At 40.6% G+C, this 23,535-nt stretch overlaps 1 protein-coding gene across 1 annotated transcript in view; it reads right to left on the reverse strand.

Moving 5' to 3' along the window:
* Positions 1–23,535, reverse strand: part of LOC138293098 (complement factor H-like) — a 595,692-nt gene that overhangs the window by 174,353 nt on the left and 397,804 nt on the right. The window contains exon 18 of the mRNA XM_069232110.1: positions 8,169–8,366. Coding sequence (XP_069088211.1) covers positions 8,169–8,366 — 198 coding nt within the window. The remainder of the gene's footprint in view (positions 1–8,168; positions 8,367–23,535) is intronic.

Raw genomic sequence — 23,535 nt, forward strand, 5'->3', positions numbered from 1 at the left:
TAGGAGACGAGTGAAGCTCCTACAGTACCACAAGTGTCACTTGCACAATATCATAAGAAAACACAATACACAGTTATACTAAAAATAAAGGTACTTTATTTTTATGACAATATGCCAAAGTATCTCAGAGTGTACCCTCAGTGAGAGGATAGGAAATATACACAAGATATATGTACACAATACCAAAAATATGCAGTATAGTCTTAGAAAACAGTGCAAACAATGTATAGTTACAATAGGATGCAATGGGGACACATAGGGATAGGGGCAACACAAACCATATACTCCAAAAGTGGAATGCGAACCACGAATGCACCCCAAACCTATGTGAACTTGTAGAGGGTCGCTGGGACTATTAGAAAATAGTGAGGGTTAGAAAAATAGCCCACCCCAAGACCCTGAAAAGTGAGTGCAAAGTGCACTAAAGTTCCCCAAAGGACAAAGAAGTTGTGATAGGGGAATAAGGCAGGAAAGACACAAACCAACAATGCAACAACGATGGATTTCCAGTCGAGGGTACCTGTGGAACAAGGGGACCAAGTCCAAAAGTCACAAGCAAGTCGGAGATGGGCAGATGCCCAGGAAATGCCAGCTGCGGGTGCAAAGAAGCTTCTACTGGACAGAAGAAGCTGAAGTTTCTGCAGGAACGAAAAGGGCTAGAGACTTCCCCTTTGGTGGACCGATCCATCTCGCAGCGGAGAGTTGTGCAAAAGTGTTTTCCTGCCGAAAGACCTCCAACAAACCTTGCTAGTTGCAAATCGTTCGGTAAGCGTTTTTGGATGCTGCTGTGGCCCAGGAAGGAACCGAATGTCGCAAATTGCGTCAGAAGAGAGAGGGGACGTCGAGCAAGACAAGGAGCTCTCTCAGCAGCAGGTAGCACCCAGAGAAGTGCCAGAAACAGGCACTACGAGGATGCGTGAAACAGTGCTCACCCGAAGTCGCACAAAGAAGTCCCACGTCGCCGGAGAACAACTTAGGAGGTCGTGCAATGCAGGTTAGAGTGCCGTGGACCCAGGCTGGACTGTGCACAAAGGATTTCCGCCGGAAGTGCACGGAGGCCGGAGTAGCTGCAAAAGTCGCGGTTCCCAGCAATGCAGTCTGGCGTGGGGAGGCAAGGACTTACCTCCACCAAACTGGGACTGAAGAGTCACTGGACTGTGGGAGTCACTTGGACAGAGTTGCTGGATTCGAGGGACCTCGCTCGTCGTGCTGAGAGGAGACCCAAGGGACCGGTAATTCAGCTTTTTGGTGCCTGCGGTTGCAGGGGGAAGATTCCGTCGACCCACGGGAGATTTCTTCGGAGCTTCTAGTGCAGAGAGGAGGCAGACTACCCCCACAGCATGCACCACCAGGAAAACAGTCGAGAAGGCGGCAGGATCAGCGTTACAGAGTTGCAGTAGTCGTCTTAGCTACTATGTTGCAGTTTTGCAGGCTTCCAGCGCAGTCAGCAGTCGATTCCTTGGCAGAAGGTGAAGAGAGAGATGCAGAGGAACTCAGATGAGCTCTTGCATTCGTTATCTAAAGTTTCCCCAGAGACAGAGTCCCTAAATAGCCAGAAAAGAGGGTTTGGCTACCTAGGAGAGAGGATAGGCTAGCAACACCTGAAGGAGCCTATCAGAAGGAGTCTCTGACGTCACCTGGTGGCACTGGCCACTCAGAGCAGTCCAGTGTGCCAGCAGCACCTCTGTTTCCAAGATGGCAGAGGTCTGGAGCACACTGGAGGAGCTCTGGACACCTCCCAGGGGAGGTGCAGGTCAGGGGAGTGGTCACTCCCCTTTCCTTTGTCCAGTTTCGCGCCAGAGCAGGGCTAAGGGGTCCCCTGAACCGGTGTAGACTGGCTTATGCAGAATTGGGCACATCTGTGCCCAAGAAAGCATTTCCAGAGGCTGGGGGAGGCTACTCCTCCCCTGCCTTCACACCATTTTCCAAAGGGAGAGGGTGTAACACCCTCTCTCAGAGGAAGTCCTTTGTTCTGCCATCCTGGGACAAGCCTGGCTTGACCCCAGGAGGGCAGAAACCTGTCTGAGGGGTTGGCAGCAGCAGCAGCTGCAGTGAAACCCCAGGAAAGGCAGTTTGGCAGTACCAGGGTCTGTGCTACAGACCACTGGGATCATGGGATTGTGCCAACTATGCCAGGATGGCATAGAGGGGGCAATTCCATGATCATAGACATGTTACATGGCCATATTCGGAGTTACCATTGTGAAGCTACATATAGGTAGTGACCTATATGTAGTGCACGCGTGTAATGGTGTCCCCGCACTCACAAAGTCCGGGAAATTGGCCCTGAACCATGTGGGGGCACCTTGGCTAGTGCCAGGGTGCCCTCACACTAAGTAACTTTGCACCTAACCTTTACCAGGTAAAGGTTAGACATATAGGTGACTTATAAGTTACTTAAGTGCAGTGTAAAATGGCTGTGAAATAACGTGGATGTTATTTCACTCAGGCTGCAGTGGCAGGCCTGTGTAAGAATTGTCAGAGCTCCCTATGGGTGGCAAAAGAAATGCTGCAGCCCATAGGGATCTCCTGGAAACCCAATACCCTGGGTACCTTAGTACCATATACTAGGGAATTATAAGGGTGTTCCAGTAAGCCAATGTAAATTGGTAAAATTGGTCACTAGCCTGTTAGTGACAATTTGAAAGAAATGAGAGAACATAACCACTGAGGTTCTGATTAGCAGAGCCTCAGTGAGACAGTTAGTCACTACACAGGTAACACATTCAGGCACACTTATGAGCACTGGGGCCCTGGAGAACAGGGTCCCAGTGACACATACAACTAAAACAACATATATACAGTGAAAAATGGGGGTAACATGCCAGGCAAGATGGTACTTTCCTACAGACGCGCACTGACAACTGGTGCAAGGCAGGAGAGTTGGCTGAACCCTCAATAATGTAGTAAGCAAAAAATAATTGCCACGCACTCGGCTCAGCCACAGGGTAAGTTTAAGTGGTTTTATTCGGTGCAGAAAAAAAGGGGAACAACGCGTTTCGACTTTGCAGTCGTCTTCTTAGTTCTGCAGTCCTTTCTCTAACAAATCTATTTATACTGTCTGTTATACAAACCAATACAATGCATTCTGGTCACAGTAGTTCAATTATATAATATGAATTACCTACATTTATACTCTGTTTAATCAATTCCAAATTATGTTAACCACATAAAGCAATATAGTGCAAAAATTAATTATATAACTTAAAAAAAACATGATTGTGATAAATTAGAGAAAGACCCGAATAATTGTAAATGATAATTCTACTATAATCAGCCATTTCATTCAATTGAAATTAAATAAATCTCAAAAATTCACCTCAATAGGTATTCACTGATGGTTCATATATATTATATTAAATTATATACAGAAAATGGAAGATAAATAGGTTATCTGCCCAAAATACTTTGCCCTTGCCTAATATATCACAATTTACAGTGTGTTTGGTGTTTGTGTCGCTGTCAAATATAGCTAGTGCAGGTTAGGGAGAAATAAAAAGGTCAGAGTCCTTTATCGCTGCACAAATGATACAAAGCAACCTCATGCCTCATTATCCAATATGCTTCATTTTATCCTGGCTCTAGAGAAAACTTTCTCAAATCATACTAAAGTTTAAGAAACAATAAGCTTCATTTGAACTTCCTTTGTAGTTAATAAGTATTTTTGGATAGTTCAGTATTGTAACACAATCAAATGTTATGTGTGTTACAAAATGTTTGTTATACTGTAGTTTTCCTTTTCACTCCAGCTTAGCATGCATGTCACTAGGTTCAAGTTAGAAAATGCTTTATTTAACGTAGCTCTCATACAAAGGAACGATAAGCACAGATCTTCAGTTATGAGAAAAAGCAGCATTTTGGCAAAGACATTTGACATTGTTTTTGAATGTGCAACAAATGTTCCAAATAGAACAATTAAAGGCCTACTAACTGTTCATCTGATTCTGAACGCCATTAACGTTATATGGGAATGCTGAATCACCTTCCACACCCCTAGTTAAATCAGCACCCCTGGTACTACAGTCTCTGCATAAAGTGTCCATCAAATATGTTACTTAGGGCCACATGCATGAAGTATTTTTGCATTTACATATGGCCTGATTCACAGAATTTGCCCGTTTGCAAATAAAAAAGCCATTTTTGTATGTACCAAGCCCAAATTGCGTTTCGGTAACCTGTTGCAGAATCACTATTTGAGTTTGCGATTTGGCATTAGGAAGGGGCGTGCCTAGGGCATCCCTTTCTTATACTGAATTGCAGTGGTATGTATGAAAGTTTTGTGACTGAAATGCAGTCGCAAAACATTCACATTTTACCACCTACTTCAGGTAGGTGGTAACCCATTCGCAAATGGGAAAAGGTCCCCGAGCGACCTCTTCTCCTTTGAGAATGTTTGGAAAAATATGTTTTTAAGAGTAGGAAATTGCCCCACGGACCACTTCCTACTCTTAAAAAATGAAAAGAAAACTTTAAATTTTTCTTTTTGAAACACATTCTAAACATTAAACACAGGCCACCATTCCTTTGATTTTCGCGATTCCCATTTGAGTGGCAAACAGAGACCTTCCTCATGAATTTTCATGAGGTAAGTATATTTGCAACCCATTGGGAATCACAAAATGTATCAAACACACATTTGTACACTGCTGTTTGCAGTTACCAAATAGTGAATTGCAAAGATTCGCTATGGAGTAATCACAAACACTTTCCTTCGTACAGCTGGTCCTTACAGTTTTGTTCAAAATTTGGCAAAGCGGTAGTGGGAGCTGTAAATTGGAAGTGCACCTGCCCAACTAAACATGTGTTTCTCCTTCTCTATTTAGATATAAGGGAAGCTTTTTAATTAAACCAATGTGGCCTGTGCTGGCTATTCCTTTGTAAACCTCTGGCCTGTCAGCCTGTTTGCCAAGGGCATCAGGTCACAGTGAAATTCATCCTGCTCTACTGAATATGGGGCAAATTGCATTCTTTTTTCCTGCCCTTGTCCCTCTTGGCAAAACCTGAGTTCTTTGACTGGAACTGCAGTGGTTCCCTACAAAGCACAGAAATCCCCATCAGGCAGGCAGGGATTTCTAAATGATGTGGATGGTGCTCAGTCACGTTGGTGGAGGCCATGGTCTCTGCCCTCCTGGAGAAACTGTAGGCTATCCACTCAAGCACCCTAATCACCTCTTTGTAAATATATTCATCAAACACAAATGGCCTCTTAACAGCTACCCATTTTGTACATATTCACTATGTAATTTGAATTGTAATATGTTTTAAATATGTGCAATGTGTGCAAACATAACACCGAGGTTTGCACACATTTCAGTCACAAAATTGTTCATTTTTCAAAAACAAAGTTTCATCTACTTTTACAACATTTGGCAGCTCACCAGACAACCTTAGAATGGGTTGGAACAAAGAATGGTTCACAGTGTATGACAAACAAATACAAAATCAGTAATTAAAGAGAATGCAACTTTATTACTGTTTATGGACAATCAGCTTTATGTTTGCAAATAAGAAAAAAGCCATTTCTCACTGTGTTCTCCATCACAGCATATGTACCTGCCACCAGTAGTATGGTTATCAGCAGCAGTTATATAAAGAAGCCGTCCCTTACGATTTTGTGTGAATGTCTGCCTTGGGCGCAGCTGTTTACTGTTGGGAACACGCAGGCAGCCATCAAAGCTGAATCCAGAGGCGGTGCACTACTTTGTGGGGGGCAATGACTGCTTCCAATGAACCAAGATAGGTTTTGATAAGTTGGGAGAGCTTATTCTACCTCAGGAAATCGTCCATCATTTTACAGTTAGATTAACTGGCATTCATTTGCATCTAAGTAGCATAAATCATATCATTATTTCATCATTTTAAGTGCCAAAAATCTTTCCTGTAAGTGCTTTCTTTGTAAATGAAGCAGAATTTACTTTAAACAAGGAAAAGTATTAAAAGTTCAGAAAATCCTTAGCAAGGTGTTGTTTTAAAACGTCAGGTAAAATCATTAAATGCTAACATCATGGTAGGAAATAACGCTTCCAAGTGGTCAAAAGCTGTCTTTACAGTATTCTACTTTAATAAACATAACATAAATATATTCTCGTGTATTGTGTCATGTTGTGTGTTGTTGAATATAAAAGATAACCTAAGAACTGCAGCTTTGTACAACTGCAGTGTGCACATGAATACAGTAAGCTATCTTGCTAACAAGCATATCAGCTTGTGACATACATGCTACGCTCAGATCTTTACAGCAGGCACATGCATTTCTTAAGGTTCCTTACCATCTTAAAGTCTTCCTGTGCTGGTATTAAGTGCTAATGAGCTTAAGTGTTTCCAACACATGCTTTGAGCTTAAGTGTTTCCAACACATGCAATCACAGCATTGGGAATGCATTTTGCATAGTTTGTGCCAGCATGAACATTCTGGTGGGATAAGTATCCAGTTTTGTGGAGGTGGTCAGGTTTGTGTTGAATTGTTATTCCAAACTGTGTAGGAAGAGGGTGGCGCTAGACCTTTCACTTCTGTTGCAGCTGCAAAGGATATAAGTTCACAGATGGTAGACCAAGGTGGATAATCTCCTTCTGTGCTAACAGACAGCAGTGCAAAGGACTGCAATATTGCTGTCTGTGATCTGCTACATTGTTAAGCTATGCTCTGCGCAGATGTTAAAGATGTTGATGAGTGGAAGACTATCATCTTCAACTATTGTCTTGGGTCTCATGAGTACTGACATCAAGTCAAGGAGACATTTTTAAGTCCTCTTTTTGGACTTCAGCTTCAACCTAGTCTCCTAGCAACCCAACATCGTTTAGGTCTACTGATATTGTTTAAAACTAAAATAATATTTTTACTTATTATTTATTTATATTCAGTGTTTGTGTACATTGCTTTCGTTTAGAGCAATGTTTGTGAACAACAAAAATTTTACAAAGTGATTTGGGCACAGTAAACCCCAATATGTCATAGGTGCGGTGCAGGTCAAGTTATATGTGATTATCATTCACCACGGCACATTGCTCACTCTGACTTCAAGATGTGGGTAGTTTCACTTAGGTGTCTTGTTTATGTATTGTTCACAAACATACAAAATGATGCAAAATGGTGAAAATCAAAATGTTATACTTGTCAATGATGTGTTGTGTGTCTCACAAGATGTATGTTTATAGCCCACAAAGGTATGAGCTCTTCACCAGGGACAAGTCCAGGGTGTGTACTGTACAGCACAATGCTTTGAACACCATATGTTTTGTTGTGGTGTTGTGTGCAACACAGGATTTGTGATCATGTTCTTTCAAGTTGTATCCTTCAATCATGCCAAATGTGGAGGTGGCGCTGTGTGTCACTTCCATGTTTTTTGTTTGAATGTTTGTGAACATCAAAAAGGGTATGCACATAGTGAAAATTTCAGACAGCTACTTTCTTCAGGTCTAAAGAACATTTACCTGGGCAAACTGAGAAGATTAAAATCACAAATACACTTTTATTGTCAAGGCTCAACTCATTTAATTTAGTTAGCATGAGTGCTCCAAACATTGAAAATCAGATAAGTCAGCAACTAAAGAAGCATGTGGTGAGACAAGTCTTAATCCTAAGAAAATACAGCCACATTTTCTCTCACATGAAAGAATTATATTGGCTCCCAGTTGAACAGAGTAACATTCAAATGTACTGTATGTTATATGAATTTCCTTTTAATTCCTTCCCATTTAAAAAAATTAACCACTCGATATGCTTCAGGAAACAATCTTTGATTTTGCATCATCAGTCTGAGTAACAATTACTAATTCATTAGAAAGAAACCTGGGACGAACACAGAGATCCAATAAAAATGTTCTTTGGTACTCTTTAGAAAGAATAGTGCATACCTTTACGGCTTAACATTCTCAATAAATGCACTGAAGTCAAAACTGTTGATAGAAACATGCCACCTATAATATTTCTCCAAAGCAACCCCTCTGGGGCAGCGACCCTGACCTCATGTTAGCTCATCATCATCTCCCAATATGGCCATATGGAATGCAAACTCTACCACCTTCATACCAGTTATACAAGGTTGCCTTGGCCACAAGTTTGTGTGTTACCAATCAAATAAATTAAAAAATATTGAGGGTGAATACATAAATAAAACAATATTCATATAGCTCCCATAAAATGCTAATAATCAAAACAGATTACTTACTATCTAGAACACATGACGGATATGTTATTGTCCCGTTTTTACACTGTCCAAAGAGTTGTAAATGTGGGTCAGTGATGTAGCCCTCTTTACACTTAAAGGGTATTGATGTCTTGTGTTTAACAGCTTGGCTGATGTCTTCAGAATGATACAATTCTAAATTGTTTTTCGTAATTTCATCTTCAGTGAGTTGACACGGTGCTGCAAAGTGATGTAAAACAAAATCATACATTCATAAAATATTACCTTTTCATACAAAGATAAATATGAAAAACATAGAATAGATTATTACAGTACTGTATTGCAATTATAATAACATGTACATAGGCTGTTTTAGATAAAAAGCATAATATGAAAGATATTAAATGAAAATATGAACTTATATGCAGAGTGCATTTGGTTTATTATAACTCTTGGTTTGTGCTAGAAGTCACAAGGAGTTGTGGACTTTTAAACACTCTTCTAACTTTAGTGCATATAAGTTCTAATTTCAGATTGCATTGTATTGTATTGCAGGAACTGTATAATTTAGTAACTATAGTGGAGGGCACAAGCTTCTCTGAAGGTGAGGAGTCAAAGATTCTGATTCTGTGGTATATGGATGGGAAAATATAATTCTTGGGTGTTCACTCTTAGGGCTGAGAATTTATATTCATGTATTGTGCCCAGAGAGAATGTTCCAAGCATGATGCAGAGGTGTGCCAGGACATTTTACAAGTGTGGCAGAGAGCAAAGAAGTGTGGAAGGTGTAAGTATGTGAGTCTTGATTAAGGGGAAAGCCAAGACTTTAGGGCTCTTCTGAATTGGAAATGAGTGTCTATGGACTTGATTTTCCTTGGCAATTTAATCCCTAATGTGTATATCTAAACGTAGAAGCATTTCATTCTTATGTGGGGTTCATAGTAAGTAGGAGGTATCAGCAGAGAGTTCATTTTTGATATGAGATTTCCCTTTTGTTTGTACACTCCAAGTTTTGGTCATAGGTAGCTATGTCCCAGACTGTAGATTGACAGGTGAGCAATGCAAAGGGCTTTAAAGGATAGATTCCTAGCCACTCATAACCAATGTACCAATGTAGTGTTTTGACGTAACGGGTAATATGATTCCACCTGTTTATGATGAAAACTTGTCTACCCACAGTCTTCTGCATTCTTTGTAGTTGAGCAATTAATTTTGTAATGAGTACCATGTAGCGTCTGTTTGTATAGTCCTAGGTAGGGCTAAATCAGTTGTAGAATTCCAATGTATAGAAAGTCTTTTAGGTTACTTTGCTTATATGGGTTTAAAGAAAAAAGTTGGAGGCCATTGTCACTTCACGTTTTTCACTTCCGGTGGCTTGATAAGTGGCTGGCTCAATTCAATGGGCCAAGAAGACATGTAGTTTGCCTTGGTCCATAGGTGAGTATGTCTATTTTTGAGGAGCGTGAGGTGACTCCCAACAACCTACTGCTCCATAGCTAAAAGGCACTGACTGAGTCATACAATTTTTACCTGTGAGGGCTGTTTGACTTTTGATATGCCATTGGTGTGGTCAGCACAGTTGTATTAGATAAGACTGAGAGAGTTTACTAGTTTCTGGCGAGTGGCTAGGTATATATTGATGCGTAAAGGTGTGATAGCTGAGCCCTGGGGAGTCCCTGCTGAACCAATGTAAGGTGAATAAATGAATGAAGGTAGCAAGACAGTATTAAGGCCTGTCTATAAGGAAAAATTGTATCTATTTGAGTACTATACCGTGTGTCTCAGTGACACAATCTTTGGGCTAACAGCTGAGTATCAACTATGTCAAAAGTTGACCACAATTGAGGTAGTTATAAGGTAGCAACCCCATTGCTGTAAACAGCAGTATTGCGGTTGCCTGAGACAGATATCCATGATGATTTAGTTCCGCCGGACATACGTTTGCTTTGGTTGATGAAGGTCTGTTGAAGCTTCCATTTTCAGTGAGTTTATATAGGAAAGATATGTTGGCTACAAGCTGTTAATTAGTTGTGCAAGAGAGATTGAGTACATGTTTCTTTAGAATAGATTAAATATTTGTTTTCAGGTCACTTGGGAGGAATTCATGCCCTCATTTGTTGGTATTACAGAAAAGGCCTCAAGCTAAATTGATTTAAAATGTTTGATAGGCAAGGGTCTGCTAGGAAACCAGACATGTTTAAAGTGGCTTTACATATATCGATGGCTTCATTTTTTGTTTGTAGGTTTAATGAACACTGTTTCGGTTGAGGCATAAAAGTAGCCTGGTTTGGAAGGGAGGGTTTGCCAAAGAGGGTGCTGTATTTTCAAAGGAATTAAGTTTTGTGGCTTTCTAGGTGAAGTGGTTTGCTATGTTCTCACATACAGAGATATAGATATTAAAGTGCTAGTTAGACAACAGAAGTTATTGATTGTTCTGAAAAGCTCTTTAGCTGGTCAAGCAACCTCCAAGATGCATCGTACATAGTGGCTCCATTTGTCCTTTTTCATGTAGATACTGTATGTTTGTTGGTGCCATTTTTAACATCTACATTGAGTGTTTTTATCTAAAGTCTTTTTGAGGTATGTGTCTTCTGTTTTTTTATCTTTTTACAGGTGAGTTGAACTAACCTGCTATTCTTCTAATTAGATGCCGATATATGGATTTCAGAGTTGCAACAATATTGAAAACTCTGGTTATGTCCTGGTAGGACTGTTTTACAGCTGTTTTTGAGTTAAGCAATGGAGAGGCAGAAAAGGAATGAGATTACATCAATTTTCTTTCACAATCTGATATCTATGGTAGTGTCATAGTTTTAGTACATTTTGTTACCATCAGAATGTGTGTAAGAAATTAATCCTGTGATGATCTTTACAAATATAAGCCTGGTTCCACTTTCTGAAGTTAAGTTTGTTGGGGCAAATATGGTGACAAGGGCAGGGTCAGCTGAATCGGTGCCAATAGTGACCAGTTGTTGGAAGTCAAGAACTTCAAGGCTTCACAGTAGGCAGGAGGTCTGATATAGTGCTGGTTTGTCCAAGCAAATCTTGAGATCCAGTATAATGCATAAGTACTTGTGATCAATACTAGAGTTAGTAGTGAAAGCAGTATTGCAAAGTGGTAGTAAATACATAAAGAGGAGTGAAGTTGAGAACTTTGCAGATGGAAAGCAGCTAACTAGTAATGATTTCCTATCTGAAATAATGAATACCTTAATGATTGATGAAGGCAGGCTCATTGTGTGAAGTGTAAAACCTTCATCAGTCTTAATATAAGGTCAGTTTACAAGTGGGATAGATGTCCATTGGGTATCGTATTGTGAAATATAGTACCTGAATCTTCGCTAAGCTAGGTTTCAGTTATGGCAAAGATCAGGTTTGAAGTCTGCTAGTAGTCCATGCATACAAGACTGTTTTTTCATATGGGTCACACATTGATTGGCATGCATGATAGGTGGTTGAAATCAATTTTGGGCAAATTTGGAGTTTGTTATTAATCAAATCAGATTGAGTACTGGAATTTTGTAATAAACAAGAGTTGCCTTCACTATTGGCATTTTATCCAAAGTACATTGAGGTCCCAACAGTAGTTAGACCAGCTGAAGTGTTCTCTGTTGGGCGGTGGTACAGTTCTGAAGTTGGTAATAGGGCACAGTTAGGCGGTAGAATATCTATTACTTCGATCATTGAGTTAGTCTAGGAAGCATATTTGTGACTTTACAGGTATTGATGGGATGAGGACATTCATTGGTAGCACCATGGATGAATTGAGTATAGGGAGGTTGGGAAAGTAGATAGTGGAAGAAGAACGGGACAAAGCGGTTGGAAGATTATGAATGTATTAACTAATTGAATTAGCGCTTTTGGGATGTGTACAGAGAGGTAGAGAATACAAGTGACGCAGGAGAAAGCTGTAGAAGGGCAGGGGGATTTAAAGAGGAGTGTGGGACTTTGAAAGGATTACTGAAGCAGAGTCAACAAGTTGGGCTCAGTATTTAAGATATGTTGAATTGATGAGAGTGTGTAAGAGCAGGAATGAGGGTAACATGTTGGCTCAGTGAGAGTGTTTAGAGGGAGAGTTTAGAGAGAAAAAGAAGTTGATTAACAAATTGCATGTAATGTAAGGTGGCAATGGAGGCGAAGAGAGGGAGTCAGTATTGGAGTGACTGGATTATGAAATGATTAGAGGGTAAGTGGTAATGAAGCGAGAGGCAGTGGTATTTGTTATATTCTAATAAAATAAAGTGCAAACAGGAACATTTTTGGTTGCGAAATTGAATTGCGCTATTTCTTTTAAGGAAGTGAGGATTTTCTCATTGTGTCAAAAACAGGCTATGCTTTGGCTAATGCAATGAAGATGATTGGCCATTTGTTCTAGAGGTATAACAGTAGAAGCTTGAGGAATAGTGAATGGCAAGTCAACAATGACCCAGAAGTCCGTAAGACTTGCTCAATGTGACAGAGGGAGGCCTACTGAGGGACATAAATGTCAGTAGTATATCTGAATGAGGGTAATCTAGAAGTAGACTAGACACTCACTACACTGGTGGTTCGGAGAGGCCTACGAAGGGTGCAGTTAGTGCAACCTAGTGAGAAACCTTGAACAACAGCAGTGCTTTTCTCTGGTCTACCCATAATTAAAGTTATGATGCCCCTGTAGATAGTCTCGACAACTGTAATAGTTAGTCCACAAGGGCTACTTATAGAAGTAGCAAGGAAAGGGATGCACTTTGGCCATACCATCAGAGGAAAATTAGAACTGTTCCTAATTAGGGAAGTAATTGTGCACTTGTGCCTAAAGGCTCATTTTTACCTATTAACTTGGTAGATCTGATTTCAGCCATTCTGACTGGAACGTACAGCATCATATTTCAAAGACATTGCCATGCCGTTAAAAAGGGCCCAAAGATAGAAATATCAAAGGAAAATAGCCATAACATCCCAACAGTTTACCTGGACTCCTGTGCTATATGGCACCGAGAGAGCTACTAAGTAATGGTGACTAAATAGAGTCAATCATAATACCGTAGTTGGTAAAAATTATAATAATTTGATTTTGCTTCAATGTTGCTTTATATTTAGCAAGGGCATGATTTATGGCTCCAAAAATACATAATTCCGTCTGTGGGTGAGGAACGTGAAAGGAGCCACCAGGGCCTCATCACAGGGCAAACAAACCAAACCGAGCTACTGCTTACATTAAAATTCTGAAGCGTAAATACCTTTTCACTTGATACTTGGAACCCCCAAAAAAACTATAGAAAAAACAAAGGGGAGTGCAGTGCAAATGGGCACCAAAAACAAATGTTATGAGACTGATGAGGGCAGAACCAGCACTCTCTGTATTAGACTTACTAAATACAGTCCATCACAATACTTCATTTGGCAAAAAATCGAGTAAACAATTGTTGCCCCAAGTCGCTCCTTGTTGCTTTACTTTTAGAAGGGGCAAGTACTTTCAGCTCTAGACTCTAATTAATTCAAAACATTACTTACCTGTAACCAACTGTTTGAGCTAATTGTAGAATAGATTTCTTGCTTGCCTTCTGGTGTTGGGTTTAGAATATTATAAGTTATTTCCATCATCATTTTCAATTTCGATTTTAAAAATGACTCATAATCACTTAACCAAAAGCCATAATGCATCAACACGCAGACTCTACCTTAGATTTTGATTTTTCCACATCGTAATAGGTGTACCTGCGTGCACGTGTAGCAAAGTATGAAATGCTCATTTAAGCAAACTAACAACTACCTGCTTTCCCTCCACTTGAGAGGCCTGTGGCACATGTATATCTACAAAGCAACAACCATAAATAGTTGGTTACAGAGAATAAACTAGTTACTCTACTCACCTGTAACACTAGTTTTGCAGCTTCACTCTTCTAGATTCATATACTATGCATGTATCCTGCCATCTAATGGTTGAAGTCAGAAAATGCTACTTGTTTTGTTTTAACACAATGAGTGTGGGTGAAACCAGATCCCTTTGCTCGGGCTACAACCCCCTTTGTGTTTGTGCAAGCTCTCATAATTTGTTTTATGCCTTATGATTGTGTATATGCCTGTTGAATAAGCATAATATCATTTTTATGTGCTTACTGTGTTGAAAGTGCAGGGTCACTTTTGACCTACAAAGGTTATTATTTATTTTGATATATATATATATATATATATATATATACATATATATATATATATATATATGTGTGTGTACATATATATATATATATATGTTTTCCCCTTTTTTAAATAGTGCTTGTTGTGTGGAGTAGTATACATATTTTGGCCCACTTTAAACAGATTAGTAATGTTTGTGTTACTATGCTTTTTCACAAATGTATTTAGTCCTGGATTAATTAACTATGTAGTTGAATTCATGTGACATATTTTGAGGATACCACCTGTGATTATAGAAGGACACATGTAGCACTTTTCTTTTTTTTGCTATTAGTTTGTCCTTTTAATGTACTTAGGTGCCAGCCTGGATCCAGGAACTCTGCCCTGACATCCTTTTTCTTTTACCAACACACGCGTATTTATTTTATTCATTCCTAAGTCCTCTCCTTCACCAAGGAGATGTGAGAGTCGTATGCGAATCTAGAAGGGTCCAGCTGCAAAACTATTGTTACAGGTAAGTAACTAGTTTCTTTTGCAGCATAGACGTCTTCTAGATTCCCATACTATGCTTTGATCACATAGCAGTATCTACCTATGGTGGAGGAGAGAGTGAAGCTCCAATATTTGTGTGGTCTACCACTTGTACTCTTCTAGAGAGCATGTATTCTCCACTGTGGGTAATAGTATATATCCATTTATCCACACGTACAGAAATGTACATGCAAACATACACACACACCTCTACAAACCTGCATATGTGAGTGTGTGTGATTATCTATAGGTGTGACCGTGCAACCCTTATTTTGTGGTTACTGGCAAGCAGCTAACCAGATGTATGTGAAAATTCTTATATTCCCTTGGCCCATTCATACTTATTTTGGCTAAAGTGAAATCTGGTTATTTAATTTTTTTTGTGCTCTTTTAAAATGGTTCATATTTGTTTGTGTGTATTTAGAGGCTCCTGATTTCACCATTCCCAACCACTAGCTGTTTAGTTAACCAGAGACTATTCATAATTTTGGCAATGTAATGGGCCAAACCTTAATACTTTGTGTAGATGTGGCTTAAGGGTTACGGGGTGCTTGATTGTTTAAGTAAGTTTGCATATATATTTTTTCTTTCTTCTTTAGTGATGCCTGCTTTTGGCTGTGACCATAAGCTGTGTGCATGCTGCTGACATGTTGTAGTCAGCCCTTACCTTTTAATGGTTTTGGTTTTGCTGTAACATGGAAGGTACTGTGTAATTATGTTATTTATTCATGTGTATGAGTAAATCCCTGAGAGAAAACATGCTTCACCTTATATGGAGCATGTTTGTATAGTTGGTGTTGGTTGCTATCACCGTACCTTTAGTTTGTACACATAAATATATATAGGTGTTGGGCTAATCGATTCACTTTATCATTAAACAAGAAATGTCAAGAATCCTGTGAGTGCCGCGTATGACTTTTAGTCAGTTTGTTGGTGAATTAATATAGTGAACTGGTCCTTCCCTGACGCGAGCACAGACGTTACGAGCGCGACTAGAGCGGACCATTTGGTGAAATATATATATATATATATATATATATATATATATATATGTATATATATATATATATATATATATATATATATATATATATATATATGGAGAGAGAGAGAGATAGATGGATAGATAGATACACACACCCCTGCCCAATGTGTACGACCCACTTATATACCACTGATATCTATATGTACAAAGGACACGATGCCTGTTTTGGGTCACCAACGTCCTGATCCTTATGTGGGTTTGGAAGGACTTTGATGCTATGAAGATCATCTTGATTTGTAGTAGATGTATGTGCTTTACTGCTTCTGTGGAACTCCCTAGACCCCTGATTTTGATTTTGATGCATGCTCCCCATCCTGTGCGGGCTTCATCACTGGTATGGGCATAGTGGGACTTAGGTATTTGCCAAATACCAATGTGCACTGTATGTATATATGTTAGACTGGTTCCTTGGCCAGTGAATTTGAAAAAGTGGTTTATGCTGTGTGGTGAAGTTTTGGTTAAGAAATAGTAACAAGCACCAACAGTGTCATGGTTACCTTCAATTTCAACTGTGCACAGTGGGTTTTGGATCAAACTATTTGCGATGAGACACCTTTTGCAGCAAGTGAATGTATGCCTTTACTTGCAGCGATGACCCCACTGATAATGGGCAAGGGTGAGCTAAAGTAATAATTGAGTATTGAGCATGTTCTGTCCCAACTCTGCATGCATCTATTACTTTGCAGCATAGTTTGAAAGATGCATCTTGTAACCTTTGTGTTGTGCCTTTCTGTAGATGTATATGTGTGTAATATAAAAGAACCTGGTAAAGAACTGAGTTTGCATTGGAGTCCCAGGAATAGAGTATGTTGAGCAGAAGGACCTGGTTGGATGGCCAGATGTTATGAGGGACCGTCCATTGTGGCCACAAGAAAACTTTACATGTAATATGCCTGTGCTTGCTTTGAGGTGATGATCGTTCACTGTGTGTGTGTGTGGGTGATATTTTACTTTTTTAACGTGGTGGAGAAGTGTCCTTCCACCACGTTATGTGGCGTATTTAAAGGTGGCAATCAAACCCAGTTGACAGCCCTATGTGGCACATTTTGAGGTTGGGTTCGCTGGCCCCATTATCGTGTCAAGTTCAGTCTCCCTGGCAGGAGCTGACTTGCACTCTCTTCGTGGTCACCACACCCCATAATCTGGTTGAGATCACTGTTCCCCATTGAAGCTTGGTTGTGGGTGCCACGCCCAATCATGTGGTCAAGATTAGTTTTCCTTACTGAAGCTGACTCACACCTTTTCTTGTGATAAACAGTGTTATTGCCTGCATGACCTTCAACTGCTGTACATTTGCATGTGTAAAGGCAGAGAGTTATTATATGTCCTCCCACTGTGTCACTGCATATATGAAAAATCATACATTTATTCTTTAGAATCTGTGATTGCCTACAGCAATGAAATTAGGCACAATGAAGTGTGCAACTGGCAAAAGATGCATTTGTTTCATATATGCATTATTGTTGCTTTATTTAGCGTCCCCGTTTTATGGTGCTGAATGTTTTCCCATAGTTCACTTTAATTAGTGACATTTTAATTTGTGGGGAGCAGAAAAAAACACTGTTATTATCCATATCTTCCTTGGGTCTACAAATCAAAGGATATTGTAAAACGCTATGTGTGTGTGTTTATGTGCATATACAAGTCCCTGGCCGTGTACCCATGGGTGTACGAACAAGCCACCCCGTCCTTGAACCTGTGATCACTGGTCATTAGGTGATTTCTTGCAATACTTATAGTACAGTAGGTTAGTTTTGTGGCATACTTGAATAAACCACCCATGTGCGTGCATTGGTGCTTGCCTTACATACTTCTGTTCTCCCATTGCATGTGCTGCATGCTGTGCAGCCAATAACTTTACTGAGTGGCTGTAGTAACTGGTAAATGTTGCATCTGCATCTCTATTAGTGCTTTTTTTAGGCACATAGGATGCTACATGTTATCTAGTATAGCAATGGGAAAATAAAATAACACGTGTGTGCACATAAAGATTACTTGCGTGGTTTGAAAAGATTAGTCCCTGCTTTTCCAAGGCTAAACTTTTTAGGGTCGAGCGTGCAAGCGCTCTAGCCTGCTGTAATCTCTCTGTGGGCTTTTAACTGCGCCCACCGCCCATCAGTGTCGTTGGTTTGTGGGCTTGCCTTTTAAAATTCACTTGGTTTCATTAGTGAAAGGCATGCATACGTCATGCCTTTTCCGGTGTTTAGCCCTCCTTGAGCACACCAACCAAGTGCTGAAAACATACGAGGCTCCATGTATTCCACATGGCTTCTGGACTACTTTTTCTTTTTATTTTCTATGCAGCATGAGCTCGCTGGGCAGTAGTTGAGCGCTTTGAATGACATCGACCCTGTTACATGGATAATTGCATAACTGCCGATAGGTTTGACTGTGAGCTAACTTCTGGTTCCTTTTCTGTCTCTTCTTCGCGCTTCACGCTCATACCGTGGTGCTTTAAATCGGTTCGCTTATGTGAAACTGTTTTACTTTATTTTTCAGTTTATGTGGCAATAAAAGTCCGGTTAAGACTTTACAACGGTAATAGCTCTAAGTCAAGCAAATGCGAGATCCATTGCATAACAAGTGCTTGTTTTATTTTACTGCGACTGTAATTCTGCCTCCCTGTCCTTTCTTTAAGGGCAACTAAGATGCTAGCGCGCCTGGTCCTTAGTAAGTAAACTTACAAGGGGACACGAATAGGCCGATGCATCTTTTGGATCGCATGGAGTATCCTAGCCATGTAGTGACCAATGATATCAATATTCAGTATAAACAATCAATAACCGCTAAGAGAATCATTAAAACATTAGACAATATATCAACATTTCATGAATAACCACCAACCAATAAACGTCTTAACAATTTTTTTTCCCTATTAGTTACAATTATAAACCATCGGATTAATTTAAACTTTATTCAATCATCTCAAAGTTAATCCATTAGTGACCGCCAATAACATGATCCAATCAGAATTAAGAAAACATATGCTCTAATGCTTCAGCATAAGCTAAATTAGGTTGAATATATCACCATCAATAGCAGAGCTCAGCAATCAGTTTGTCAATAATTTGTCACTGTCAAGTCACCCAAAGGAACCTTACCTAACCCAGATTAGCACCAGCATGTGGGACTTCATGCTGAAACAATTTAGAACATGAATTTGGAAAACATCTAGCTAATAGAAGAACTATTTAAACAGCGCAGTTGGTACCTAGAAAGAAAGTCACAAAAGTTATAAATCACATTGTCATAGCTACCTATCCATGGAATGGATTAGCAACAAAGTCAGTCTTCGTCTTCAGGTCATCAATCAATCAGCAACGCATCAGGATCTCAAGAGCCTGAGCCCAATGACAGTATCTCGGATCTCTTCGAACGTCCACGCCTAACCCCAGACATCTGAAGATTTTGCCCCTTGTCATGACTTTTTATTAAGGTTACCCAGTCCATCTAAGAGGATAACCTTCAAACTCCTCACCCACGCACACAAAGCCCTCCACAACACAGGTCCGACCTACCTCAATGACAGACTCACCTTCCACACTCCCATCCGCCAGCTCCGCTTCGCCAGCCTCGCCCTCGCTTGTGTCCCCCGCATTCGCTGCACCACCGCCGGAGGAAGATCCTTCTCTCACCTCGCCGCCAAGAGCTGGAACTCCCTACCGCTCCACCTACGCCAGACCAAGGACCTCCTGACTTTCAGGAGACGCCTCAAGACATGGATATTCGACCAGTAGCTCCCCCTCGCGCCTTGAGACCCTGACGGGTGAGTAGCGCACTTTATAAATGAATTGATTGATCCCCCTAATTCCTAATTGGTCAGTCAATCACCAGTTATTACTCTACCCAATAATATTAATTTTGCAAATCTATGAATTCTAATATTACGCCGTTCTCAGTTCATTGATTGGTTCACTGTATGATGTCCTCATCATCCGGCTCATCAGGTATCGAAAATGATGCCTCTTCTGCTCCAGTCAGTGTCTCTATTGTTCGAGTCCTGGGAAAGTACATGGAGTCTGTCCTACACCAAATTTGTTACATGTCTAGTTCCATCATCTCCTGTTCGTTGGTACATTGCAGAAAATTCTAGCTAAGCAGACTTTCTTAACATACGCGGTTCATGGTCAGTTCAAAGCATCAGCTTCTGTACAGTGTGCTAATAATTCAGCTCCTGCATGAGGCCTGGCAACTAGGCCACAATTTCAGCTAAGTTAACTCTACAATATAATGCAAAACATAGGTTTTACATCTTACTATGTCATACTACTACATTATTATTAGACATTTTCATTATTTCACACATTTTTTGTCATTTTTAATATAATTCGTAAACATTGACAACCACTCTTCGTGGGCACATTTTCAAACGTGCACATTAATTTCTCTACATTTAATTTTTCAATCAATGTCTTGTTAATCAAAACACAAACATTCATTAATAATTTCTAATTAGCATATCTGCTTTAACAAAGAAATGGGCTACCTGGAGATACAGCTATGATTTATGAGGCATTTGTGCTTAATATAAAGGCCACTTTTATGATGTTTTCAATCTCTTCCTCAAAGCTTCCCTGTTGTCGAGCTCCCATGTGTGAACTATGAAAGGGGGTTTTGTTATCTTCACAGCCCCTTGCCAAAGATTCCCAGCTCTGAGCTACATATGGGGCTGCGTGGAATTTGTCTTGTGCCTAGAAGTTTAATGCCTGTGAAAAAAGAACTCTCTTGCAGCCAGACATGAGTGATATCTGGCGAATTATTGAATGGTTCTTATACATACATGATAGATGCCTGGGAAAAAAATCAACTGCATGGTTGACTACTGGTAAATAGAGCCCAACAGCTTTTTTTTTTAAACAAAAATATCACAGCGTTATTTTCTACGCAGAATTAAACATTTTGAACTTAGCAGGTATCTTTGGACTAAAAGCCTCTGCTGATGTTTGAAACTAAAGAAAGATTGGGAGATAAGTAAACATTCGAAAAATATACCAGGCCTTATTTTCTGAGCAATGTTAAAGATTTTGCAGTACTGCCTTTAGCAATGTTTTAAACTAAAAAACGATTGGGAAATAAGTAAGCATTTCTAAGAAACACCACGACTTATTTTCTGAACAATATTTTGAAGCATAGAGCGCATCTTTGGACGAAGCCTTTAGCGATGTTTGTGACTAAAGAATATTAGGAAATAAGTAATAATTCCCAAGAAACACCGTAGTGTATGGAAGAAGCAATTTTTCCGACATAGATGCGTTTCAAATGCACCTACAAAAAATCTTTAAGTGCATTCTAAAGCAACATAAAGCCGCATAGGAGCTGGGTAATAAGACTTTGTGGTAGGCACGGGCACGTTAGATCTGCTGATAGTTACCAAATTTGTTAAATCGGTTCTTGATGCATTTTTGAAGCTTTGTGCCCATGCATGGAGCAGTTCACCAGTATTCCAGCTCCTATCATATAGTTAAGAGAAATAACTCTTACTTCTTCCTTTATGGTGTTCAGATGAAGCATTAGCTCCTTGTATAAGATTTCCCAAATACCTGGAGTAAGTATCTAAAACAACACAGGGAAAGTGTACTTGCCTTGTTGCATGACGAATAGTGTGAGCAGTGCCAAGCAAACTGCTTTGCTTAAGATTACCCCCTTGTGCAACCTTCCTTTGTACTGCCTAACACCTTGATGCTTTTAGGGAGGTTTATTTCTTTCATTTCTATGGCGGAAAGCATTAAAAGTTGTATTAAATATTGTTTTTTTACCAATTTGGCCTACTTGTGTTTTATTTTCTTTGCATGAATGTCAGCACCATAATGTTTGGTGAAAGTATGTACAGATGACCAAATTGCTGTCTTGCAAATATATGCAAAGGAGGACCTGAAGCCCACAAACACCTCTTCACTGCATCCTACTCCACGCCTGATCCCTCTGCAAATGCGCCATTGAAATCTGGGACACCATCACCACCCTCACCCTCACGTAACATTCATCACTAAGACCTGGCTCAGCCCCTCCTCAACGCCAGCATCACTACTGCAACATGAGACAGCTATAAAATGATTCACCGAAAGTGCACAAACAAACACAGAGGAGGCATCACCATCATCCACAAGGAAAACAACCAATTCACTGCTACCAAAGATGACACCACACCCATCATGGAACACCTCAACTTCCAACTCTGAATCGACTCCAGGACACCCATCAGAGGCACCCTTGCATACAGATCCCCGGGTCTCAGACCCACATTCTGCAATGCCATCTCCAACTTCATCACCCCCCCCTAGCCATTGACTCCAAGTGCTACATCCTACTCAGAAACCTCAACTGCCACCTGCATGACCCTAACAACTCCAATCCCACCCACTTCCTGAAAAGCATGAGCAATATTAGCCTTACACAACTGGTCCCGGACCCCACACATAGCCCAGGACACATTCTTGACACGAGCTTCATGTCCAACAACAGAATAAAATACAGCCACACAACCAAACTCACTTGGACCGACCTCTCCATCGTCCACTTCACCATAACAGGTTTCCAGGACACCACAACCTTGCCCTCAGGGCCTCTCACCGCAGCTGGAGAAAAATAACAGAGACCCAGTCCCTCAAAACCACGCAGCCCGAAGCAGCGTCAGATTTAGAACAAGCTGTCCAGAACTTCTCTGCCTGGATCACCAAATCTGCCAACAGTGTTGCCCTTATCAAATCTGCCAAAACAAACAAAACCACTAGACAAGCCAACTGGTATACATTGGAACTCAAAACCTTCAAACACAACTGCAAAAGAGAAACACTGGTGCACCACCAAAGACCTCACAAATTGGGCTACCTACAAGTCGGCCCTCCACAAGTACCACCAGCAAATCAAGAACAATAAAAGAGAAGTCCTCACAGACTGCTTTGAAACCAGCACCAACTACACCAGGGAATTGTTCAACATAGTCAGAGAATTCTTCTGCCCGTCAGCCACCTAGAACACCGTCCGCCATTCCCAAGAACTCTACAACACCCTGTCCGACTACTTGCACAGTAAGATCAACACCATATACAGCAACTTTGACCCCCAACCTACCAAACTCAACCTCAACAACCTCTGCCCCCCCAGCCGACATCAGCCACACGATGACAGCATGGACTCCACTCCCCAAGCAAACCACTACAGCCATCATGTCCTCCATCCACTCAGGATCTCCCTCAGACCCCTGCCCCACCACTTTTTCAACTTTGGATCCAAGGAAATCAGCACACAACTCACCAACATCCTCAACGCATCCATCTCCATGGTAGCCTTTCCAGACTAATGGAAACATTCAGAGGTCAGAACACTCCTGAAGAAACCCTCTGCCAACGCCAGCGAACTCAAAAATGACTGCCCCATCTCACCGGTTCCGTTCCCTGCCAAAATCCTCAAATGGCCATCAACTAACAGCTCACAGATTACCTGGAAAAAAACCAACCTGCTCAGCGCCTCCCAATCCGGCTTTGGCGACAACCACGGCATGGAGGTTGCCCTGATTGCCGTCACTGAAAACATCAGATCCCTACTCGACCGCAGAGAAACAGCAGCATTGGTTCTCTTCGACCTCTCTGCAGCTTTTGACACCGTATGCCATCACACCCTCATCAACAAACTCAACAGCATTGGCATCCAGGGAAACGCCCTCAAGAGGATCACCTAATTCCTCACTGGATGAACACAGAAAATTGGCCAGCTGCC

The sequence above is a fragment of the Pleurodeles waltl genome, chromosome 4_2 (genome assembly GCF_031143425.1).
Source record: "Pleurodeles waltl isolate 20211129_DDA chromosome 4_2, aPleWal1.hap1.20221129, whole genome shotgun sequence".
NCBI lineage: Eukaryota > Metazoa > Chordata > Amphibia > Caudata > Salamandridae > Pleurodeles > Pleurodeles waltl.